Source organism: Mesoplodon densirostris, chromosome 2 (genome assembly GCF_025265405.1).
Source record: "Mesoplodon densirostris isolate mMesDen1 chromosome 2, mMesDen1 primary haplotype, whole genome shotgun sequence".
Taxonomy (NCBI): domain Eukaryota; kingdom Metazoa; phylum Chordata; class Mammalia; order Artiodactyla; family Ziphiidae; genus Mesoplodon; species Mesoplodon densirostris.
In genome coordinates, this window is record NC_082662.1 from 121,102,356 (window position 1) to 121,126,503 (window position 24,148).

Genomic DNA, 24,148 nt, shown 5'->3' on the forward strand with positions numbered 1-24,148 from the left:
AAAGCAAATGGCTCTGTTTTCTTTTTAAAAGTCTGTGTATGAGGACCTTTTCCTGCCCTTTCTCTGCTTTATTTCTAAATCCATTTTTTCCCTTATTCAGTTGCCTGCCCCTCATTCTGCTGTCCCATTTGTTAAAAACCTATGCCTTCTCCCCGTTGTGGTTGCTTAGCATCTCTTCTGTGCCCTAACATATGCACATGCATACATGTGCACACCTAATTGTCTTACTGTGGTGTTACATACACAGACTGCACATTCTCTTAGGGTTCCTCAGGTTCCTCCCCATGTGTGAATCCCAGATAGAACACCCTCCTTAATGGAAAGAAAGTTACAACAGCTGTGGGTTGGCCTGGAGCGTTTAAGCATGTATAGGTCTGTGAGAGAGAGAGTATGTAAGAGGGGAGTGCTGGTGTGGTCAGTGGAGCCATTATCTGTTCCTCGCATTAAATGTTACACGTAACCCGAGGAAACAGAATGCGTTGGACAACTCCTTTGGGATTTCTTTGGGCATGTAATGTATTGACTTGGTAAATAACTCTAGCTAATCAAACATTATACTTTGTTTATTCATAGCCAGTTACCTCAAAATTAGCAGCTTAAAACAACCATAATCATTAATTATATCATAGTTTCTGTGGGTCAAGTTTTTAGGAGCAGCTTAGCTGGTGGTTCTTGCTCGAAGTCTCTTGGGAGATGCATTCAAGATGCTGGCTGGGGCTGTGGTCATTTGAAGATTTGACTAGGTTGGAGAGTCCAATTTCAAGATGGCTAACTTGCATGACTGGCAAATTGGAGCTGGTTATTGGCAGGAGACATTAGTTCCTTGCCTCACGGACCTGCCTGTGGAGCTGTTTGGATGCCTTCACAACATGGCAGTTGGCTTCTCCCAGAGCAGGTGCACTGAGAGAGAGGTGGAAGCTGTAATGTCTTTAAAACCTAGCTACAGAATTCACACCCAGTCATTTCCATAACATCTTATTGGTTACTTGGGTCAGCCTATTCACACTTGGGGGGAACTGTACAGGGGTGTGAATACCAGGAGATGAGAGTCATGCTGGCTACCACACACCAAAATCTCAATGGATTATATCAGTATTTCTTTTCTTTTTTTTTTTTGACATCTTTATTGGAGTATAATAGCTTTACAATTGTGTATTAGTTTCTGCTTTATAACAAGGTGAATCAGCTATACATATATCCCCATATCTCCTCCCTCTTGCGTCTCCCTCCCACCCTCCCTATGCCACCACCCCTCTAGGTGGTCACAAAGCACTGAGCTGATCTCCCTGTGCTATGCAGCTGCTTCCCACAAGCTATCTGTTTTACACTTGGTAGTATATATAAGTCCATGCCACTCTCTCACTTCAACCCAGCATACCTTTCCTCCTCCCCGTGTCCTCAAGTCCATTCTCTACGTCTGCATCTTTATTCCTGTCCTGCCCCATATGACCCAGCTATCCCACTACTGGGCATATACCCTGAGAAAACCATAATTCAGAAAGAGTCATGTATCACAATGTTCACTGCAGCTCTATTTACAATAGCCAGAACATGGAAGCAACCTAAGTGTCCACTGACAGATGAATGGATAAAGAAGATGTGGCACATTTATACAATGGAATATTACTCAGCCATAACAAGAAATGAAATTGAGTTATTTGTAGTGAGATGTTTGGACCTAGAGTCTGTCATACAGAGTGAAGTAAGTCAGAAAGAGAAAAACAAATACCATATGCTAACACATATATATGGAATCTAAAAAAAAAAAGGTTATATCAGTATTTCTTACTTCACAGTCCTGTGTGGGAAGGGGGCTAAATTACATGCAGTCATCTGGGGACCCAGATTCTTTCCATCTTGTTGTTCTACCTTCCTCTAGGGCCTCAGTGTCCTCTATTCATCTGAGAATGAGAAAGACAGCATGGATTTCCTTTGGGAGTTGATTTTAATAATCACTCTTGGTGGTGGTGACCGTCAATTCTGTTCACCTTTCATTGACCAGACTCACAGGAGGTTGGAAAATTTTGCCAAGATGTGTGTTTTCAGTAAGGTGAGGAGAGCGTGGATGTTGGCTTCGTGATTTCTGTAGTATTTCACCAAATTATTAAACCTATGGTAAAGGCTCTGTCATTCAAGAAGGACCAATATCAACCGAGTAGCCCGGTGGTGCCCATGGCAGCCACAGTCTGCAAATCCTCATGCATTCTCTGAAGGCATTCTTCATACCCAGCACCACTGGGCTGACTTTGGTGGGGCAGCTGGGCAGTAAGTCCGAGGAGGCATCGGGAGCCATGGTGTCTCGAGCATTTCCAAGCTCTTCATAGAAGAGCTTCCACTTAGTGAGGCACATTCTATGTGCTTTACATATGTTATTTAATTTTTGCCTCAAACCCTCCACTTAGGTATCACCTCCACTTTACAGAGGAGGATCCTGAGGTTCAGTGAGGGTAGGGAGCTCTCCTGAGACCCCCTCACAGTCAAAACGTGGTAACATTGAAATTTAGACCCTTTCTACTTCACCGTGCTGCCTCTGAGCTATCCCTAAGTGGAAACCAACAGCACTAACAGTCCAGTGATGCTTTACAGTGGCAGTGTTGGGCCGTGGCATCTTGGAAACGGCCTCTTCCTCTCCAGGAGAGAGGTAGTGTCCAAAGCCAATCCCCCAACCAGAGCACGTTGCTCTGCATCCTGGGAACAGGTGGGGCTATAGAAAGGTACAGGGGAGTCTATGGTCCCCAGCCCAGAAAGTCTGGTGCTTTGGCTTGGCTCAGCCCCCTCCTTTTCCCTGGGATTGTACCTCTTGCTCCTATCTTAGCGGGCAGGGACCTGGTGCCACATTACTCCTGTATTATAAAAATGTCACCTCTTGCTCTTGTAGGGCTTCATACTTTTTCAAGATATGTTCACATTGATCACTCCTTTGAGCCTCACAGTCACTCTACAAGGTAGGAAGAATGGGTATTCTTACTCGTGTTTGCAGAGCTGAAGCCCAGAGACGTTAGTGTATCCATCTGTTGTGCAGTGGGGCAGTGGTCATGATGGGGTATGTGGTTTTCCTTTGGTTTGGTCTTGTAAATGTAGGAAGAGTGGGCCCAGATGATAAAACTTTGTGGCAGTGAGTGTGTGGGGGTGTTTATAGTTCTTGGAATTTGTACAGAAATACATACATTGATATTCATATGTAGTTATTAATCATTGTTGTGCCCTTGAGTTGCATTTTATTTGTCCATTTGCCCCCCACCCGTGAATCCATCTGGGAAAACGACAGAGGAAGCATGGAGGAGCTGGCATGGCTGAGTGTCACTTTTCAGAGGACATCCTTATAACTCTGGCAAGATGGGGCCTGAGGCTTGGCATCCTGCCTGCCTGGGAGACATCCCAAGGGACTCGTCTTGCTTTCTCAGCACCTGTTTCTTCCTTTTCTATAACTTTACCTAAGTGGGGGCATTAAGAAGGCCCTTCTTTGAGAGATTGTGTGCTTAGCTGGCAAGGCTGCTAGCACCTATAGTGCCCTTGGTAGGTCAGGAGTGTTTCACCATCTTGCTAGTGAAACCAGGGTGGAGGAGAGGGAGGGGACACTACAAACAGCCAGAATGGGGGTTTGCCCAGGTTGTGGAACTTTCAGTGCTAAAACCAAGACAGCTCCAGGAAGACCAAGATGGCTGGTCATCCTGGTTGGCATTCACCCCTACCATCCTTCCCCTTGCTTCTGTACCCAAGGAACCTCGTGGCTCATGACGGGTGAGCATCTGGCAGAAGGCTCCTTTGTGGATGAGGGCCCTGGTTCAGGATGCAGCATTTTCCTCTGCCCCAGTGGGTGCCTCTCATCCCATTCTGGCTTTTGGCCTCATCCCCTCCCTAGTTTTCTTCTCTGAACCTCCCGGTGCTCCAAGGGTGGGGTGGGCCTCTGACAGCAACATCTAAACCGTTTCTTGAGCTCCATGGTATGTAAGGAGATGCTCCACAAAAATCTTTTTTTAAGGAGAAATTTATTTTTCAATAAACTTTTGTCAGATCTGAACCTTTGCTGTGCTTTGCTGGCATCTCAGAATGGGATGCAAGCAGCGTAGTTTGAGGTCAAGCTTTTAGGGCAGGTGTGGCAGAGTCTTACTTTTGTTTTCTGAAGCATTTCTCTGTGTCCCAGAGAAGACCTTTGCCCGCAACCTCTTCTGTCCCAGGCCTGGACCACTTCCTTTTCCCTAACCCGGCACTCGTATTCATTCAAGGCCCTTCAGACAATTATTTCCAAATCTGGTTCTCTGTTAGGATAGAGCTTGGTCATTCCGTGTCATTTTTTTCCCCTAACAGTCTCATTTCTTCTTGCCTCCCTGATTTTTGGCAAATAAGCTCTCTGTAATTTTTTCATAAAGAAAGGAATAGAGCTCTGAGATACTACGTGCTTTTCCTATATGGTCTGATTTAATTCCCAGGATAACCCTGCAGGTTTCCATTTCACAGATGAAGAAGCGGAGGGGCAGGGAGGTTGACCAGCTGGCTGAAATTCACAGACCTGCTTAAAAGGGGCAGAATTGGGATTGGGACTGCCAAGCCTTTTCCTCTGATTCTATCATACTGTGATTTTTAGAGCACTGGCTTGGAAGCCAGGACACCTGTGTAATAGTCTCATCTGGGCCCTGTAACTAACCGGGTGACTTTGAGCAAACAGTTGATCATTGGACATCACTGTCCTGCCTTACTGGAGTAAAAAGTTGGGACTGAAAGACTTTGGGGGTACCTTCCCGTGCTCATGTCTCTGTCTCACATCATTTCTTCTCCCTGGGAAACTATCTTCACAGTCCATGTGTACCCCTCATTTCTCTCCCCTCGCACTGGCTACTCTTAAGGACTCTTCTCTTTGATTATCCTTGTGGCTTTTCCTAGCCTCTCCCCCTCCACCTTTTGGCGAGAGGAATTTTGTTGCTGTGACTTTGGATTCCTCAGACTTCCTGCTTCCTATAGTTTACCTAGATTACCATATCCGAAAAATCATTGCAAAAGTATTTGCTGTTTTGTGGTGGTGATGATGATGATGATTAATTACTCTGCTATGAGAACTGTTGGGTGGATCGTCGTGGGAAGTTGGGTAATAAGATGGAGGCTCAACAGTCTGGGACAGCCTGAAGGTAGGGAAAGAATTAGATAACATCTTAAAGGTTCTTGCTTAACAACAGGAAAAGCTACTAATTGTTCATGTTTGTTTGATGGGCCAGGCTTTGTGCTAGATGTTGAGGATACAGTGGTGACAACTACATGCTACCTAGTTATGGCAGTCTGGTTAAGGGAGACACAGTTAATATAAGAAGCAAACAAACAGTTCTAAACTCACAATTCTGATAAGTGAAACCAAGTGTAACAGGGAGAACTAACCTGGACAGGGAGCTGAAAGAAGATGTAAGTGTCAAGCACTTTGTATACATTATCTCATTTAGTCTTTACAGTTGCTCTGTAAGGGGGGTAGTCTTTTTTTTTTTTTTTTTTTTTGCTGTATGCGGGCCTCTCACTGTTGTGGCCTCTCCTGTTGCGGAGCACAGGCTCCGGACACGCAGGCTCAGCGGCCATGGCTTACAGGCCCAGCCGCTCCACGGCATGTGGGATCTTCCCGGACCGGGGCATGAACCTGTGTCCCCTGCATCGGCAGGCAGACTGTCAACCACTGCGCCACCAGGGAAGCCCAAGGGGGGGCTAGTCTTTGCCCTATTCTGCAGAAGAAGAAACTGAAGCTCAGATTTCAATCCTGACCTGACTCCATAGCCCAGGTTCTTTATCCTATACCTTGCTACCTCCCTTAAGAGTCTTTAATCCCAGCCTATGTAATTCTCTGTGCAGGGCCATCACTTACCCTTTGGCAGAATAGATGGAAGCTTTTCTGTTGTGATTTGAAGGCTGTAGTTAAAAGGCATCTTTGTCCTCAAATATCCACTCTACTGACCTGATACTCAGTGCTAGAAACTCTGGCCAGTGAATAGCCTTTGAGGATATTTGGTTTCCATGAGATGCTCTTAAGGTGTGAGTGTGTCATCTGGCTGGGGTAGTAAATTAGGACATTTGCTGCTAGTGTTGTCCTAGTTTGTCTAGTTAGCTAGCTGTGTGTGGAATGCATGGAGACTGGGGACTTGGAAACAGGACAGGGAAGTTTTGGTGGGGGAAGAAATTGCCCAGAGGTTTGGTTCTATACTGGGAGGAGGGCTAGAAACGGTACCTGGAAAGAGGAGGAATGGGACCCCATGTGAGAGGTGAAAGGTCACTAGAGACAAACTTTGCCTCTGCTGGTCTTGATATCATGTCTGTCTCTCTACATCTTTTCACCCTTCTGAGATACAAAGTGCATCATATTATTTTCAGCTCTTATGTGAGAAGAAGGAACCGGTATTTATTTTCTCTGTTATACACAGATCAGAAACAGTGCAGCCAAGTGGCTGAGCCAAGAGTAGATTGACTCATGTCTTTATCTGGAGTTCTTTTTTTTTTTTTTTTGCGGTATGCGGGCCTCTCACTGTTGTGGCCTCTCCCGTTGCGGAGCACAGGATCTGGACGTGCAGGCTCAGCGGCCATGGCTCACGGGCCCAGCCACACCGCAGCATGTGGGATCCTCCCGGACCGGGGCACGAACCCGTGTCCCCTGCATCGGCAGGCGGACTCTCAACCACTGCGCCACCAGGGAAGCCCTATGTGGAGTTCTTGAACCTGCTGCTGCTCAGGGTTTAGTTGGCATCAGGGTGAAAGCTCAGCCTGTTGGGCTTGCCTTTCAGCAGCTGATCCTTATGAGCACCTCTTTAGCTTTTCCCTGTTGCTCTCTCCCTTCTCCTGCTCATTTACTTGTTTCTTTGAAAATTCCCCTCTTTAAAACTGTCCCCTCCTTAAGCCTTAGCCTGTCAGGGCACTCATGGTAATGTTTGGCAGAGCTGGTAGCACTTGGGACACCTTTTTGAGAATAGTGAAGCCTTATCCGTAGTGTCCTTTGAACTCTAAAGATGAGAAGGGCTATAATGTACAGAGGAGAAAGCCCGTGGGTGCCAGGGTGATGAGAAATATCTTTACGTGTTTGAGGAGAGAGTAGAGTCTGAATCTTATAGAGAGCAGTCTTAGCTTGCCATAGGGGGGAACTTGCTAACAGTTAAAGCTATTGTCTGAGGTAGTAATTTCTTCTTCAGCGGTGGTATTTAAGCATAGGCTGGTTAACACCATGGCAGGGATTTATAGAAGAGAGAAAAATTTCAAGTATATTTGTGGAGGGGGAGGGCTGTCAGACAATGTGATCTGCATTTACTGTCCCTTCTAACCCTGAAATTCTACTTCCTTAATCTCACCGTAACACCACTTTTTTGTTTTTTCCTTTTAGTCACAGTCTTTGAATGTTGGAATTTTTAAGTTGGAAAATGTGTAATATATTATTTTACCTTTTTACTTGGTGTGTCTTTAAAAATATATTCGTGCCTGGAAGTTTGGTACTGTTTGTGTTTTAGGGCCACCTCAGTGAGCCTGGTTTACCCACGCAGTCCCAGAAATGTTGTGGTGTTTGGACTGTTTGCTCTGGAAGCTTCAGCATGATACGGAAATAATCTATCTTGTGAGCTTCTGTTCAGTTTTACTGCACTGGAGAGTAGGAATATGAAATGGGATTGCTGAACTCTTATAAGATAGAAAAAATTCATTTTCTTTGGGAGAGGGAAATGAATCTTCTAGAACTAGAACTAAATTTCAGTACAGTTATAGCTCATTTTTCCCCCAGGGATTATTTATTTGGTGAACTCAAGTATCTTGAATACAGGCAGCAGTGCAGAAAGGCACAGAAGAGAGATTTGAACAGCCAAAATGGATGGTGAATCTCATAGCCTTGTGTTGAAGGAGAATCTAATTTGGCTGCAGTTGTACTTTATTTCCACAGCAGACCAAAAGTGGGACAGTTACTGCATTTTTTTTTTAAATTTTATTTATTTTTGGCTGTGTTGGGTCTTCGTTGTGTGTGGGCTTTCTCTAGTTGCGGTGAGCGGGGGCCACTCTTCGTTGTGGTGCACGGGCTTCTCATTGTGGTGGCTTCTCTTGCTGCGGAGCGCGGGCTCTAGGTGTGTGGACTTCAGTAGTTGTAGCACGTGGGCTCAGTAGTTGTGGCACACGGCCCTAGAGCGCACAAGGCTCAGTAGTTGGCGGTGTGTGGGCTCAGTAGTTAGGGTGCACGGGCTTAGTTGCTCCACAGCATGTGAGATCTTCCCGGACCAGGGATCAGACCCGTGTCCTCTGCATTGGCAGGCGGATTCTTAACCACTGCACCACCAGGGAAGTCCCCCTTGCATTGTTTTTTAATAACAGATTTATTGAGATATAATTCACATGCCATAAAATTCACCCTAATAAAGCATGTACAATTCAGTGATTTTTAGTATATTCACATAGTTGTGTGAACAGTAACTAGTAGCAGAGCATTTTCATCATCTCCAAAGGAAAACATATACCATTAGCAGTCATTTCCCCAGTCCCTGGCAACCACTAATTCACTTCCTGTTTCTATGGATTTGTCTATTCTGGACATTTCCTATAAATAGAATAATATAATATGTAGCTTTTTGTGACTAGCTTCTTTTAGTTAAAGTGATGTTTTCAAGGTTCATCCATACTGTAGCATGTATCAGTATTTCATTCCTTTCTATTGCCAAAAGGTATTGTATGGATATGCCACATTTTTTTAATCTGTGCATCCGTTGATGTACATTTGTGTTGCTTCCATTTTTTGGCTATTGTACATAGTGCTGCTACAAACATTCATGTATAAATTGTTACATAGCCACATGTCTTCCTTTTTTATTTTTATTTATTTATTTTTTGGCCATGCCGTGTGGCCTGTGGGATCTTAGTTCCCTGACCAGGGATCGACCCTGTGCCCCCTGCAATGGAAGTGTGGAGTCTTAACCACTGGACTGCCAGGGAAGTCCCAGCCATATGTCTTCATTTTTCTTGGGTATAAGCCTAGCAGTGGCATTGCTGGATGATATATTAACTCTGTTTAACTTTTTGAGGAACTGCCAAACTTTTCCAAAGTGACTACACTATTTCCTACTGCAATTTCTCCATATCCTTGCCAACACTTGTTATTGTCTGTCTTTTTAAATTTTATACATCCTAATAGGTAAGAAGTTTGTCATTGTGGTCTTGATTTGCATTTCCTTAATGACTAGTGGTTGAACATCTTTTCAAGTTCTTACTGGCCATTTGTTTATCTTCTTTGGAGAAATGTCTATTCATATTCTTTGCCCATTTTTCATTTGGGTTTTTTGTGTTTTATTGTTCTGAGAGTTATATTCCGGATAAAACTCCTTTATCAGTTATGATTTGTAAATCTTTTTTCCCATTCTGTGAGTTGTATTTTTACTTTCTTGATGATATCCTTTGAAGCACAAGTGCTTTTAATTTTAAGTCCAATTTATTTTCTTTCTTTTGTTTGTGTCATATCTAAGAAATCATTATCTAATCTAAGGTCATGAAGATACACTCCTTTGTTTTCTTCTAAGAGTTTCATAGTTTTAGCTCTTACATTGAGATGTATGATGAATTTTGAGTTAATTTTCACATATATGTGGTAGGAGTCTCATTTCATTCTTTTGCATGTGACTATTCAGTTGTTCCAGCACCATTTTTAGAAAGACCTTTTTCCCCCAATGAATTATCATGGCACTCTTGTCAAAAATCAGTTGACTGTAAATGTAAGGATTTATTTCTGGACTCTCAATTTTGTTCCATTGATTTGTATGTCCAGCTTTATGCCAGTACCATCCTGTCTTTATTACTGTAGTTATGTAGTAATTTTTGAAATTGGGAAGTCTGAGTCCTACAACTTTGTTTTTCTTTTTTAAGATTGATTTGGTGATTCTGGGTCCCTTGCATTTTCACACAAATTTTAGGATTGACTTGTCAATTTATTGCAAGAAAGGAAGATGGGATTCTGTGATATTGTGGTATAATAAATATATATTTGGTCCCTGGTTTCTGGCACAGAACTCCTAAAACTCTTAGAATTTCCTGAATGTTAGGGGTGAGAGGAGAATCTGTTGTCACTCATAAGCAGCCCCTTTCAACCTTACCTGAGTTGATGCTAATGGGGTGACTCTTGGTGGGACCCTAATAGCTTCGGGATGGGGACTGGTTGCCAGAGGAACCAACCTTATGATTAGAGCGTTGCGACTTTCAGCCCCACCTCCCAACCTCGGGAGGTGAGAGGGGCTGGAGATTAAGTCCAACCTCGGGGGCTTCCCTGGTGGCGCAGTGGTTGGGAATCTGCCTGCTAAGACAGGGGACACGGGTTCGAGCCCTGGTCTGGGAGGATCCCACATGCCACGGAGCAACTGGGCCCGTGAGCCACAACTACTGAGCCTGAGCATCCGGGGCCTGTGCTCCGCAACAAGAGAGGCCACGATAGTGATAGGCCCGTGCACCGCGATGAAGAGTGGCCCCCACCTGCCACAACTGGAGAAAGCCCTCGCACAGAAACGAAGACCCAACACAGCAAAAAAACAAACAAACAAAGAAAAATAAGTCCAACCTCAATGGCCAGTCTGTATAATAGAACCTTCTAAACAGTGGGATTTGGGGAGCTTCCGGGTTGGTGTTGGGAGGGTGATGTGCCCAGAGAGGCCTACCAGAGCTCCGCTCCCCTTCCCACATACTTTGCCCTATGCACCTCTTCATCTGGCTCTTCATTTGTATCCTTTATAGTAATTCAGTACTAGTAAGTAAAGTGTTTCCCTGAGTTCTGTGAGCTGTTATAGCAAATTATCAAACCTGAGAGGGGTCATAGGAACCCGTAATTTATAGCTGGTTGGTCAGAGGTACACGAGACAGAAGACTTGTGATTGGCATCTGAAGTGGCGGGTCAGTCCTGTGGGACTGAGCTGTTAACTGTGGGGTCTGTGCTAACTCTGGGTAGTTAGTGTCAGAATTGAATTAAGTTGTAGGATACCCAGTTGGTGTCTGCAGAGAAGTGGAGAATTACTTGGTGTGAAAAACCCACACATTTGATATCAGAAGCGCTGGTAGTAAAAACAGTTAATAGGTTTTAGTAGAAATTGCACTGAATTTGTAGATCAATTTGGAGAGTATTGCCATGTTTACAGTATTAAGTCTTTTGAACAATGAACATGGGAAGTCTTTCCATTGATTTTTGCTGTCTTGACTTTCTTTCAGTTATGATGTATAATTTTCATTGTACATCTTATACTTAAATTTATTCCTAAGCATTTTATTCTTTTTGAATATTACAATATGCTATTGTGAATAGAATTGTTTTCTTCATTTTTGAACGCATTCATTGGTCTTAATAGGGTTTTGTGTGTGTGTGTATGTATCTCTATTAACATGATCTTTATATAGAAAATCTTTTCTGTAAATAGTTTTGCTTCTTCTTTTTTCAGTCTGGATGCCTTTTATTTCTTTTCTTGCCTGATTTCTCTGACTAGGACTTCTAGATCAATGTTGAATAGAAGTGATGAGAATGAACATCTTTGACTTGGTCATGATCTTAGAGAAAAAGCATTCAGTCTTTTACCATCAGGTATGATGTTGGCCCTGGGTTTTTTGTAGATGTTCCTTATTAGGTTGAGGAAGTTTCCTTCCATTGAGAGTTTGTAGAGTGTTTTCATCATGAAAGGATATTGGATTTTTGTCAAACACTTTTTGTCTACTGGGAAGATCATTTGGTGTTTGTCCTTTATTCTATTAATATGGTATAGTGCATTAATTAATTTTCATATATTGAACCAACCTTGCATTCTTGGGAAAAATTCCACTTGGTCATTGTATAATCCTTTTTATATGTTGTTGGATTTGTCTTGCTAGTACTTGAGGATTTGGGGACAGTTGTTAAAAGCAGAAGCATATATGGCATATTGTTATCATTCTTGCTGCTAACAGTGTAGGAAGCATTAGAAAAATCCTAAAAATCAGCCTCAAGGGCTCAAAAGACATAGTAGTAATCTGGAGACATTTCTCATGGAGTCATTGCTGATATTAGCTTATGTATTAAGTGATGTATATAATGGTTATTCTGAATCTTGAAGAAATACATTGGATTCTAGTTCAGAGTCTCAATTATTAGGGAAGAATATAATATATCTTAGGACAATTTCCAGTCAAGAAAGAGAAAAGAGAGAAAAATAGAGAAAAAGTTGGTATTTAAATGGGGGTACATGCCAGTTATCTGGAAATTTTACTAGTTGTGGGGTTTTGGTCAGTGATAAATGACCGCTGTACTAGAGATCCTGCATCCCCAACTCTTTTCCTGGTCACAGCCTGTTCATCTGGAGGGAAACGTGACAAGGTATGTACCTCAAGCTGAGCCTATTCTGTGAGGTTCTGTGAGCAGTGTCATAGTTAGCCACTCCCTACTGGGGGTGGTCCTTGGGAGTCTGTCAGTGTCTGTGTAGCTTGGTCACTGGTGACACTTCCTGCTCATGCTGTTCATCCCTTCCCTTCTGTTTGAGCCTGTTGGGGTTGAATTCTAGATTCCATCCTCCCATTAACTCTGTGGCATTTTGAATCACCTTGTTTTGTGCAGAGTCGTTAGTCTGTGAGAATCCAAGACAGGATTATTGTAGAGCTACAAATTCTGCATCTTCAGGGTCTTTTTGGCCCACAAAGGAAAAGCATAATGATATAAAGAATATCATCTCTTTATGGTTGTATGATATTTTAAAAACTAGAATACTTTTGTCTGCATTATCTAATTTTGATTCTTATGACAACTTTGACTTATAGGCAGTACAGATACTAGCTATATTCTATGGATGAAACAGGCTTGGAGAGTTTAAATACTTAGAATCTAGCAGGTACAGAGTGTTGGTACTGGGAAATCCTGCTCTAGTGTCATCCTGGGGTCTCCGCGTCTCTGTGTTTCTTCAGTTCCCTCGTCCTTTCCAATAGTGGGATTATTTTTTCCTCCTTCAGTGTCATTGCTCCATTTTCATAATGAACATCTTCAGTTCCATTCCCAGTGTCACTCAGTGAATCAAATGGTGATCCCTTTTCCTTTTTCTGCAAATCTTCACGCCCCAAAATTTTTCATTGGTTTATTTTTGACCTCATGATCATTCTGGTGTCTGTACACAGGCTTACTTGTCCAGCTCAATTTGAGCTTAATGTAGTGAACCAGGCCTTACTGTGACACACTGGCTTGTGTTCATCCTGAATGTTTATTTCCTATTGAAGTATGAGTGTTTCAGTGAAGGGTAGGGAGACCCGCTTTAGTTCTGATTCCGCCACTCACAAACTATATTCTTCTCTTTGAGTCTCAGTTTTCCCTTCTGTAAAATGAAGCATTCGATCAAATGACCTTTAAGGCCACTTAAGCTATTGGGTCTGACTTCCCTATGATTTTCTCATGTTCTTTGTTCATCTCTCCATTCCTGGCTGACCTGGTTGTTCCACAGGTGATTTCATTATCATGGAATGTCAGTGTTTCTCTTTGCCTCTCACTATGCCCTGGGCTTCCCCCTTTTCCTTTTTTATTTTTTTCCCCCTATAGGAGAAGAAACCAGCAGTCTAAGTAAGCATCCCAAGTGGAAGGGATGGAAAGCACTCCCTGACCCGGATGCAGCCCTAGCCCCTGCCCCATGCCTGCATCTGTGATGTAAGCGAGAGATCTTAATTGTGAAGCTGAGGCTTTCATTCAAGAGCTAATAGTTGAAAGACTAGAACAGGTTTCTGTTTTGCTGCTTTTTTTCTCTCCTCTTTGCTCTATTCAGAATCCTCATAATAAAGAAAAATGATTAAGCCAACCCATGTAACCTTTTGCTAATGGAGGCTAAAAGAACCCAAAGAGGCAGCCTCTCCATGGGCACGTCGCATGGTTCAGTCTTACCCTCTGTGCCTTTTAGAGAATCGCAAGGCATTAGCATAAAGACAAGTCACCACAATTATTTATTTTGCACCCAGCCCCTTAATGTTGAAGAGCAGGAAGTATTCTTCTGTGATCTCCGGCACATTCATCGGCCTTCCCGCTGAGCCCCTGATCAATAGTGACACAGTCGCATCAGATGGCCTTCAAATAGTACTTTCTTTTTCACATGGGCTGGGAGAGAGAGGAAGAAATATAAGTGCTTCATTCCTCTTAGACTGCAAATAAATAAAGACATGGTGTGCAGCTGCATTTCAAGCATTTTGGAAGCTTTTCTGGTGTGTGGGTGTTGGGCGAGGAGTTGGGAGAGGGGAACCTGCACTGAGGCTTCTGTCTTGTTGCAGGCGGTGCTAAGCACACTGGTAAATGTCCATATGGGTACTTCTAAGTCCCCACTCCCCCTCCTGTACACCTCAGCACCTGGAGAACAGAGCAGGCCGCAGAAGTGGGGTGCGGGGCACCCCGAGGCAACTTTTCTCTCTTTGGTTCCCTCCCCCAGAGCATTTAGTAGAAGGTCATTGGCTGAGTGCGTGCCCTGGAATCTGGGGCCACCACTGCTGCTGCAGTTAATGCTGCTTTGTTCGATGCTAAATGAGGCGAGAACTTTCACCCAGGTCACATTCATAATCCTGCTCAGCAGGACGCTCAGCCGTGCACCGAGAGCAGTTTCTGCAGGCAAGGAGGAATTTTCCTGTTGGAGCAGTCGCGCTGGCCTGGAGTGGGGAGAACTGGCTTTTGGGCAGGTCCCTTCTGCGGGCTGCAGTTACCCCGCACTCATTCAGCAGATAACTTGAGTCTTACTCTGCTAGGCCCTGTTCTAAGGGCTGGGAATGCGGGAATATGAGGGCAAGGTCTCAGCCCTCAAGGAGCTTCCATTCTACTGGGCAAGGCAGATAGCCACCATGTAAATGAGGCAAACCCTTAAGTGCAGACTGTGTTAAATGCTGGGAAGGATACAGCATGATGTGAAAAAGAGTAACTTTAGATGGAGTCATAGTGGTGAATATTTATTAAGCCCTGGCAGGATACCCAGCTGTGCTAAATGCTTTTCATATGTTCTTACTTGATCTTTCTTCTGTGACATAACCTTGGACATGATTCCTAAGGTTCCTTTTGGGAAACTATCTGCCCCTATGGTTCCAAGTTTTTAGCAGGTATCAGGACAGAAGATTGGTTAAGGGACTAACTCAGGTGGGCCCATCACAGCTGGTGATTTCTAGATACAAGCAGCGTATCAGATTTTCTACTGCTTCTGTGTATTTTTGGAGAGAGAACTCAGTGTGGCCAGGAGACCTGAAGGATATGAGAAGGTAGGCAGGGTGATGGAATAAAAACCAGGCCAGGTTTGGGACCCGAAGGGAGAGAGTTAGTAAGAATGCAGGCAGTGGGGAGGGTCCTGGACTGGGACCCAAAGCCCCTTCTCTGCCACCTGCTAACTGCTTTAGGCCTCATTGTCTATCTCTGTAACAGGAGGGGTGTCCTCCTGAACCTCACATGGATGTGCTCTGGGCTGAGGCTCTAGCACTGAGTGGTTTTCAGAGAGATGTAAGATGGGAATGCAGAGATCCAGGGACCTTTACATTGTGCCCATTTATGGGGGCCCTGTCCTTTTACCCCAGGAGAATGTGGCGCTGTGGTCTTTCCCTATGGCCTTGCCTGCACTGGCCAGTCAGTGGGGTTTTTATAGCCCATGACAGAAGATTCTGCTGTCTTCTTCTGAAGAGTGTAGATTTTTGTTCTTAAGGACAGTTAATGTGGCTGGTCTTAAATCCTAAATCTGCCTGTGCTGAGGTGAGCAGCTGCCACCTTCTGCTGGACTCTTTGGAGCCTCCTTTGCACATGTGCAGTTGGTGGGGTCATCCAAGACCTGAGTGGGATTTATGCACGATTGGGGCTCCTTTTCCATCAGAAGTTTCTGCTCACTTTCAGGCGCTAGTGACCAACTCCCCAGGCCGTCTGAGTGAGTCTTTTGGCCTAAGCTCCAGGCAGCCAAGGCAGCACTTGCGGGATTGTGCTATTGGGCAAAACTGCACAAACCAGGTCTTACCTAGTGTGGTTCCCTCCTTTTAAGGGTTGATTCCCTGCCAGTCTCTACCTGCTTTTGGTCTCTCTCCAGTGCCTTCAAAGTCACTTTTATTATTTCAATGAACAGACTTAATGTTTTTAGACTGGTTTTAGGGTTACAGAAGAATTGGGTAGTGAGGACAGAGTTCCCATATACCCGCTCAACCTGGCCCCCCGCCCCCAGTTTCCCATTGTTAACATCTTGCATTAGTGTGGTGCATTTGTTACCATCGATGAGCCAGTATTGATAAATTATAATTAACTCATGTCCATAGTTCATATGTATCCACAGTTCACTCTTCGTACATTCTATGCAGTTATTTCTTTGTATCTTGTCCAGAGTTTGTTGGAGGCCTAGTCTGAGGATACCAGTTTCTCCAACATTATCACAAGCAGAATCATCTGATGCATTTATTTTTGATTCATACGTAAGCTTTTTCCTGGTCTCTGGAAACACTTGACAGAAATCTTGTAAATAAAGGGAGTTCCTTGACAAGGGCGAGGGCCGAAAGTCTAACAAGTCGATGGGTGGCGATGATATTTGTGACTGTGTAAAGCTGTTATGTCTTGCTGCTTTTAGTGTGATTCATGTACCAGGAAACACTACAGTTCAGTTTATCACTGTCTTCAGAAGTTAATCTCCAGAAAATAGGGTGGAAGCAAGAAAATGGGGAAAAAAACCCTCAAAAAACAAACCAACAACAAAAAAAACGCCATGAGGTATTAACCTAGCACCAAGGGTGAGGTTTTCTGGGAACTTAACAAAGAATATCTGAAGTCCGTTGGTTAACCTTATTTGCACTTAACTCCTGCTTATTCTGTGAGTAGCATCCTGCATGTGAAGGCACTCACGTGCCTTCCTCTTCCATTGGAAGAGGAAGCCACAGATAAAATTGACTTGGATAGGGCTCCCCTGGTGGCACAGTGGTTAAGAATCTGCCTGCCAGTGCAGGGGACATGGGTTCGAGTCTAGGTCCGGGAAGATCTCACATGCCACAGAGCGCAACTAAGCCCCTGCGCCACAACTACTGACCCTGTGCTCTAGAGCCCGCGAGCCACAACTACTGAAGCATGTGCGCCTAGAGCCCGTGCTCCTCAACAAAGAGAAGCCACCGCAATGAGAAGCCCACGCACTGCAATGACGAGTAGCCCCTGCTCGCTGCAACTAGAGAAAGCCCATGTGCAGCGATGAAGACCCAATGCAAAAAAAAAAACAAAACAAAACCTGACTTGGATAAATCTCATATGTTGATTACTTAGTACAATTTGCATCTTCCTTCTAGTTTCTTTTTTTCTTTTTTTTTTTCTTTCTAGGTAGTAACGAAAAGGAAGCAGGCCCTGGTATTTTTAAACTTGAGTGGTTGTACGAACCACCTTTCAGGTGGGTCTGGTCTACGACTGTGTCTTACACTTTGCCCAAAATGGAGCCTTAGAATGGACTGAAGCTAGTTGTGGAGGTGGTAATGTTTAGGTATCGAGATACTTTTTTGGTTTTTTTTTTGTTATACATGTGCATAACGGCAGTAATCACTTATCGTACTCTCTGGTTTTGCCCTGAGGAGTGGGATTTCTGACCCCTCCCCTGCTTGCCTGAAATTGTCACTGTTTTTTGGTTCATGATTAGTGTGGATATTTGGCTTTTGATCCCTACTTCGTGTTTCCTTTTAATCTCCTTGAATAACCGTAAGGTGCAGCTATGGTAGAGATGGGTTTTCTGCTCCAGACTGTCCTCAGAAAGGCAGATTTGTGATTTTCTTCACATGATTGGGAAGGAGGATGAGTGAGTGTGTGGTGTGAATACAAGTGGGATGTGTTAGTGAGTGTGGGCTGACCGTGTGCATGCTTTGTGTGGGGTGTGTGAGGTGTGTGTGTGTGTGTGTGAGGTGATCAGTCATGTGTATGCACGTGGCACATGAGGTGTGTGAACATGTGTGCACTGATGTGTGTGTGTGAAGGTGTGTGGTGTATGCGTGCACATGTTCCGGGTTGGCTGCTGGCGTGAAGGAGACACTAACAGCGTGAAGACGTTGGGTGTCTTCACGTGAGTGCTTTCACATGCAGGATGCTACTCCCTTGTTAGGAAACCTTGTCCAGAGCTAGAAAGCTGCCTCTCCATTCTGTCTGTGTTGCTTCCATCCTCACTGTACCCCGAATGCTTTGGGATTCTCAGTCCAGCGGTGCCCCTTCTTGAGAAGGGATGGGGATGGGACCCATCTGGGCATCTGAATTCAGGCCCAGTTGTGGACCTCACTGGGTAGCAGGCCCTTTCCTGGGGTTGCAGGGATCAGTGTGGGAGGACCGTTCAGTCCTCCAGGTTTACCTGTAATGGGTGACCTTGCTCGGTCTTGAGATCCAGGCTCTCATGTGATACCAGAGAGAACACAAGCCCTGAAGGTCTGGTTGCCACGTCAGCCCTGACTGCTCAGAGTTCAGGGCAGGAGCCATCAGGCGTGCAGTGCTCAGGAGAGAGGGCACAGAAACTGCCCCCGGCGGGGGGGAGTGCTTTGAAGTTGGGCAGTCACAAACCCGGCCTCACGTCATTCCTGGCTATGTGGGTCACTGACATGCTGACAAACGGTGGGGCCCCAGCAGAGCTCAGAAGGCAGAAACGCCAGCCATGGTTAAAGCTGACAGCACGCCTAGATCCTTAGATCCAGGGGGCTTTGTTTACCTGCTGTGGTGAGGCTGTCCATCTGGGGCCCAGGTTGTCCATCTGGGCCCCCTTCTTCCTACAGGCTGCTCGGAATCTTGATCTTCAGTGTGTCAGCACAAACTGGTGATCAGTACTAGGGGAAATCCTTTCCCAGTATTTAGTTTTTGAAACCTTCCTCACAGGGGCCAGCCTTAACTCCAAATTTTAGGAAGAACCTTTTATTCCCGTAACCACAGGAAATATGTTTTCTGTAGAAATGACTGTCCTGCTCTTATCTTCTATTAATGCAATCTTCTTTGGTTGCGTAGACTTTTAAATTATCCTGGAGCTGTTAATTTCTAGGATATCCTCTGGGCTATTTTATATGTGTGTGTAAAAAGGAAAGACGAATTCCAGTGGGTCAGTGTGGAATGGGATGGTGCTTAATAAATGTTGGGTTGTCCTCTTTTCTTGTTTCATCCTGTTAAGTAATGATGTCTAGAAATAATCTATAATTTTGATCCAGCAATCCCACTTGTAGGAATCCAGCCTAAAGGGCTACTTGGATGAGCTTAAAGGTGTGTAGATAAGGAGGTTTGTGGAAGCAATTTTGTAATAGTGCCCTAGGGCAAGTATCCATCAGTCATCAGGGGGAGCCATCACATGTAATGTGATAGACCTGTATGCATTGGTGGAGAAAGATGTCTAAGTTATATTTAAAGTTAAAAAATCAACGTGAGTAGTATGAATCTTTTTACATAAAAGAAATTCCTCTGGGTGTCTATGAATATATATATATATGTCCATTAATATACAAAAAGAGATGTACATCAGACTGTTGACATTGGGGGACTTTATTCTTTTGCTCTGCATATATCTCCATTATTTGAATAGTGTACAGCAAGAAATTATATACAGTATTAGACAACCTTATGTCATTTGGTTTTAAAATTAACTTAAAAGTTTAATCAAGTTAAATTTTTTGGTACATAACTAGTCCATTCTTTTTCTCCATTTAGGAAATTACTCAAATGTGTGAGGTCTCTATAACATCCAGGGCTAACTCAATGAAGTTCCATTAATGAAAAAAAGTAGATATTCATCTTTCTTATTCTTTTGGACGGCTTTAATGCATGCAGACCATGTGTCAGAGATTTATACCTTAGCTCATTTTATCTTTACTGAAATCCCATTTTACAGATGAGGAAATTGAGACAAAGGCAAAGTAGCTTGCCCCAAAGATAGTGGTGGGAGATTCTTCATACCTAACTCTTTCTGTTTCAGAAGGCTGCTTGTTTAAACACAGTCCTTGGCTGCATCTCTGATTAAGAACGAGATGAAAAGGAAGCAGTTTCTTGTTTTGCTTTTTATAAAGTTAGAAATAGTCTCGAGACATCCTTTTGGCTCTTAATTTCCTCATCTGTAAAATGGGAAGATGAATCTTGATGACTTCCAAAGGTCCTTCCAGCCCTAACATTCTGTGGTTAGGGACATTTGCCATCCCTCTTCTCAGTGAGTGTTTCCTTCTTTCCCCACAGTATGTCGGAAGCCTGGACGTGCCGAGGCCCAACAGCAGAGTGGAGATTGTGGCTGCCATGCGTCGGATCCGGGTGAGTGGCTGGAGGTGGGGCTGTGTGGAGCTGGAACTCAAGTGTCCGCCCTTTTAGAAAGTACTGGAGGTACAAGAATGGATGGCTGCACTCTTTGCAAGACCCCTGTACAGTCCAGGGGATCTGTTCTGAGTTAGGTGGTTGATCTTGATTAAAGACCAAGGTAAAATGGATATATGATGGCTGGAGGGCTACCACCCTCCCTCTCTTGTGACCTGCTGCTTCTCAAACTGAGACACGTTACCCTTGAGGTTGTGTGGGTTCTGCCAGTGAATGAGAGAGCCTGGTGAAGTATCTTTTTTATTCAAAGATTTTAATGAAAAGGTTTAGTATTAGTAATTAGCTGATAATTGGCTCAAAGCATTTAAAAAGTGAAGTTTTTTTGTGGTACATAAAGAGGATCTACTTAAATTTTTAAGAACAAATGTGGGATTTCAACAGAATTTCCTTGGTTGGTTTGCTTTAGGCTCTGGACATGTGTGTGGGTTCTCTTCTGCCATTTCCGGTACTCTAGAGTAGAGTTTGATCAACTTTCCAACCTGTTGCTTTCCGAGTCTGTGGTACATGGAGCAGAGATGGAATAAAAATTAAGTTGTCTTCTGATCACTGTGAAGGAATTTGCCCATGTGTTCTGTCATGAAACAGAGGAAATTAGATTTGTGCGTAGGGTTGGGATTGGTCAAACAAATTGTAATGACTTTTTGGAGAGAATCGGAGTCGGAGGTGGCTGGATGGTCATCCTGAACGCAGCCTGGTTTGGGCTCTTTGTCTTCTAGAAGAATCTACTCACCTCAGTGGAAAACATATAGATGTTCGGAGCTTCATTTTGCTTTTTGCCAGTTTTACTTTCAGTCAATTCATCTGAGCAACAGAGACCTCAATTCAGTGACAGCAATTTTGGGAAGAAAATTAGTGTGTTTGCTTCTGTTTCTCTAAGCAGTTCATCAGCCTACTAAAATAATATTTTCACTGCTTTGGCCCTCCCAGTCCTTCAGCATTTTTTATTGTTAAGTTGTGTTTGTTGAAACTACTATTAAATTCAACAATACTGTTTTTCATAGACATAGAAATGAGTCACTTTCACATGAGTTCATTTAATGTTCATAATAAGCTGCGAAGTAGGGGTCACGTTTCCTTCATTTTCTAGATTAAACTGAGGCTCAGAGAGTCAGAGGTCTAGAAGTGGTGGGCATGTGGCCTGAATGCAGTTCTCCAGTTGATTTCATGAGAACGTGCAAAATGCATCACACCTTTGGCTTCAGGCCTGGCATTCAGTACCCCCAGGCCTCTTCTCTTCCTTCACCTTCCTGCTCAGGTAGAAAGCACCAAGGCCTCAGTTGAGCATATCTGGGGTGTTGCTCTTGTGAGGATAGGTTACTGCTCTCATCATGGTTGTGACCTGGGGGTTTCAACAAAAAAAAAATCCCACTTTTCTTCATATTTGACTAAGAGACAGTGCATATGCTGTTGCTAATATCACTATCATTATTAGAGTAATAAATATTAATAGTAGCTATCAATAATAGTAGCTACTATTTCAGTACTTACTATGTGATAGGTGCTTTATTAGGCCTTTTTTTTTGTGGTATGCAGGCCTCTCACAGTTGTGGCCTCTCCCATTGATAATTGGCTCAAAGCATTTAAAAAGTGAAGCTTTTTTGTGGTACATAAAGAGGATCTACTTAAATTTTTAAGTAGAGCACAGGCTCTGGACGCGCAGGCTCAGCAGCCATGGCTCACGGGCCCAGCCGCTCCGTGGCATGTGGGATCTTCCCGGACTGGGGCACGAACCCGTGTCCCCTGCATCGGCAGGCGGACTCTCAACCACTGCACCACCAGGGAAGCCCCCTGTTAGGCTTTTTAATACGGAAATAATGTTATTATTTGTAGCTACTCTGGATGAGGTGAGGGTATTATTGTTAAATTTTGTAGATGAGGAAATGGAAGCCTGGGGCATTAAATAATTAATTCTAGATCAAATTGGTGTCAATAGTTGGAGCTGGGATTCCTGCCCAGGACTGTGCTGCTCCCTAATTTGGGTGATGATCCCAGCTGGAGAACCAAAAGGTAGGGACATGGAGCTTCCCCAGCGAGGGAGTCAGTGGCAGAAATACAACTTTGTAGAAGGAACAGAGGTACAGGAAAACATCCTCTCGAAGCAACGGCGGGTCAGGATGTGTGGTGGGGCTGGCCATGCATGGCATCTGGAGACCTTTGGGGCTGGAGTGTGGCCCCTGTGTCCTCTTCCCTCATCACCTGTCAGCCCAACTGGCCAGGTGCCAGTAGCTCGGTTCCCTGTGACCTGCTTCTGGTGCTTAATGAGCAGCTCATTAAATTAGAGGGAGAAATGAATTGGCCAGAAAGCTGTTTGGTCTGGCTGTCCAGTCACTTGTTTAGTCTGACCACCACTAAGAACTCTGGGTGTGTGTTTTACCCTGAACCCCCCAATTCACTGCTAGGTCCAGGCTGCTATTTTCTTTTCTTCTCTCCCTTTCAAAAGCTGTCTTGCCTGTAATTACAGTTGTTGAGAACTAGGGCATGTGATTTCTGTGTAAAAGACCGTGCCTGACTCTGTCCTTTTGTGTTGAATGGTGCCAGGCTAAAGTTGGGCGGGACACTGCGGAGTTTGGTTCCTGGATGCTCTTGTGGATTCACAAGACACAGGCCTCCAGCTTGGCCCTGAGCAGTATCTTGTCCTCAGAGAGAAGCAGTTACTATAAGGATCATGGTACCTTACGTCTGTGAAATGGGTCGTGCCTTGCCAGGCCCTTTAGATGCCCGTCTCCCTGATCCTCTCTGGAGTTCTGCACAGGACAGTGCAGATTGTCTCCATTTCACAGAGAGGGAAGCACCTGGAGTGAAGAGATTGGCCTGAGGTTGGCCAGATTCATCTTCTGAGTTGGGGTTCTAGCAACTGTATGGATTCCTGTTCCTGCCCCAGTGCCACACCTGCAGTGTTGACTCTGAGCTAAATATATGGACTGTTTATTTGACTGGTGTTTTTCCTCTCTCTTTTCCCCATTTCTCATTGGTTCCCTCGCCATATAGATTTTCTTTTAAAATTTATTTGTTTTTGCCATCTTTTTCTTTTCTCATGTGCTTTCAAAGATTTTTTTTTTATGGTGGTTAAAAACACATCACATATTTAACCATTTAAAAGTGTATAATTTGGGCTTCCCTGGTGGCGCAGTGGTTGGGAGTCTGCCTGCTGATGCAGGGGACACGTGTTCGTGCCCGGTCCGGGAAGATCCCACATGCCGCGGAGCGGCTGGGCCCATGAGCCATGGCCGCTGGCCCTGCGCGTCCGGAGCCTGTGCTCCGCAACGGAAGAGGCCATAACAGTGAGAGGCCCGTGTACTGCAAAAAAAAAAAAAAAAAAAAAAAAAAAAAGTGTATAATTCAGTAGTGTTAAGTATATTTACACTGTTGTGTAACAGATCACTCTAAAATTTTATCTTGCAAAACTGAAACTCTCTACCCATTGAACACCAAATCTTCTTCCCTCTCCCCCCAGCTCTTGGCCGCCACCTTTACAGTTTCTCTTTCTATGCTTTTGACTACTCAGATACCTCATATATATGGAATCATACATTGCCCTTCTGTGACTGACTTATTTCACTTAGCATAATGTCCTCTAGGTTCATCCATATTGTAGCATGTAACAGGATTTCCTTCCTTTTTTAAGGCTGCATAGTATTCAGTTGAATATATGTAACACATTTTCCTTATCCATTTATCTGCTGTACCCTTGGGTTTCTTCCACCTTTTGGCTACTGTGAATAATGCTCCTGGACAAAACAGGATCTCAAAGAGATATGCACATATCTCTTTGAGATCCTGTTTTGAATTCCTGTAGATGTATACTCAGATGTGAGATTGCTGGATTATATGGTAGTTCTTTTTTAAAATTCTTTGAGGAACCTCCATACTGTGTTCCATAACTGTTGCACCATTTTTAATTCC

At 44.1% G+C, this 24,148-nt stretch overlaps 1 protein-coding gene across 3 annotated transcripts in view; it reads left to right on the forward strand.

Annotated features, from left to right (window-relative positions):
- The window catches only part of C2H1orf226 (chromosome 2 C1orf226 homolog), a 309,368-nt gene that overhangs the window by 59,947 nt on the left and 225,273 nt on the right, over positions 1-24,148 (forward strand). For all 3 annotated transcript variants that reach the window (XM_060090839.1, XM_060090840.1, XM_060090841.1), the window contains exon 2: positions 20,114-20,185. In XM_060090839.1, coding sequence (XP_059946822.1) covers positions 20,114-20,185 — 72 coding nt within the window. The remainder of the gene's footprint in view (positions 1-20,113; positions 20,186-24,148) is intronic.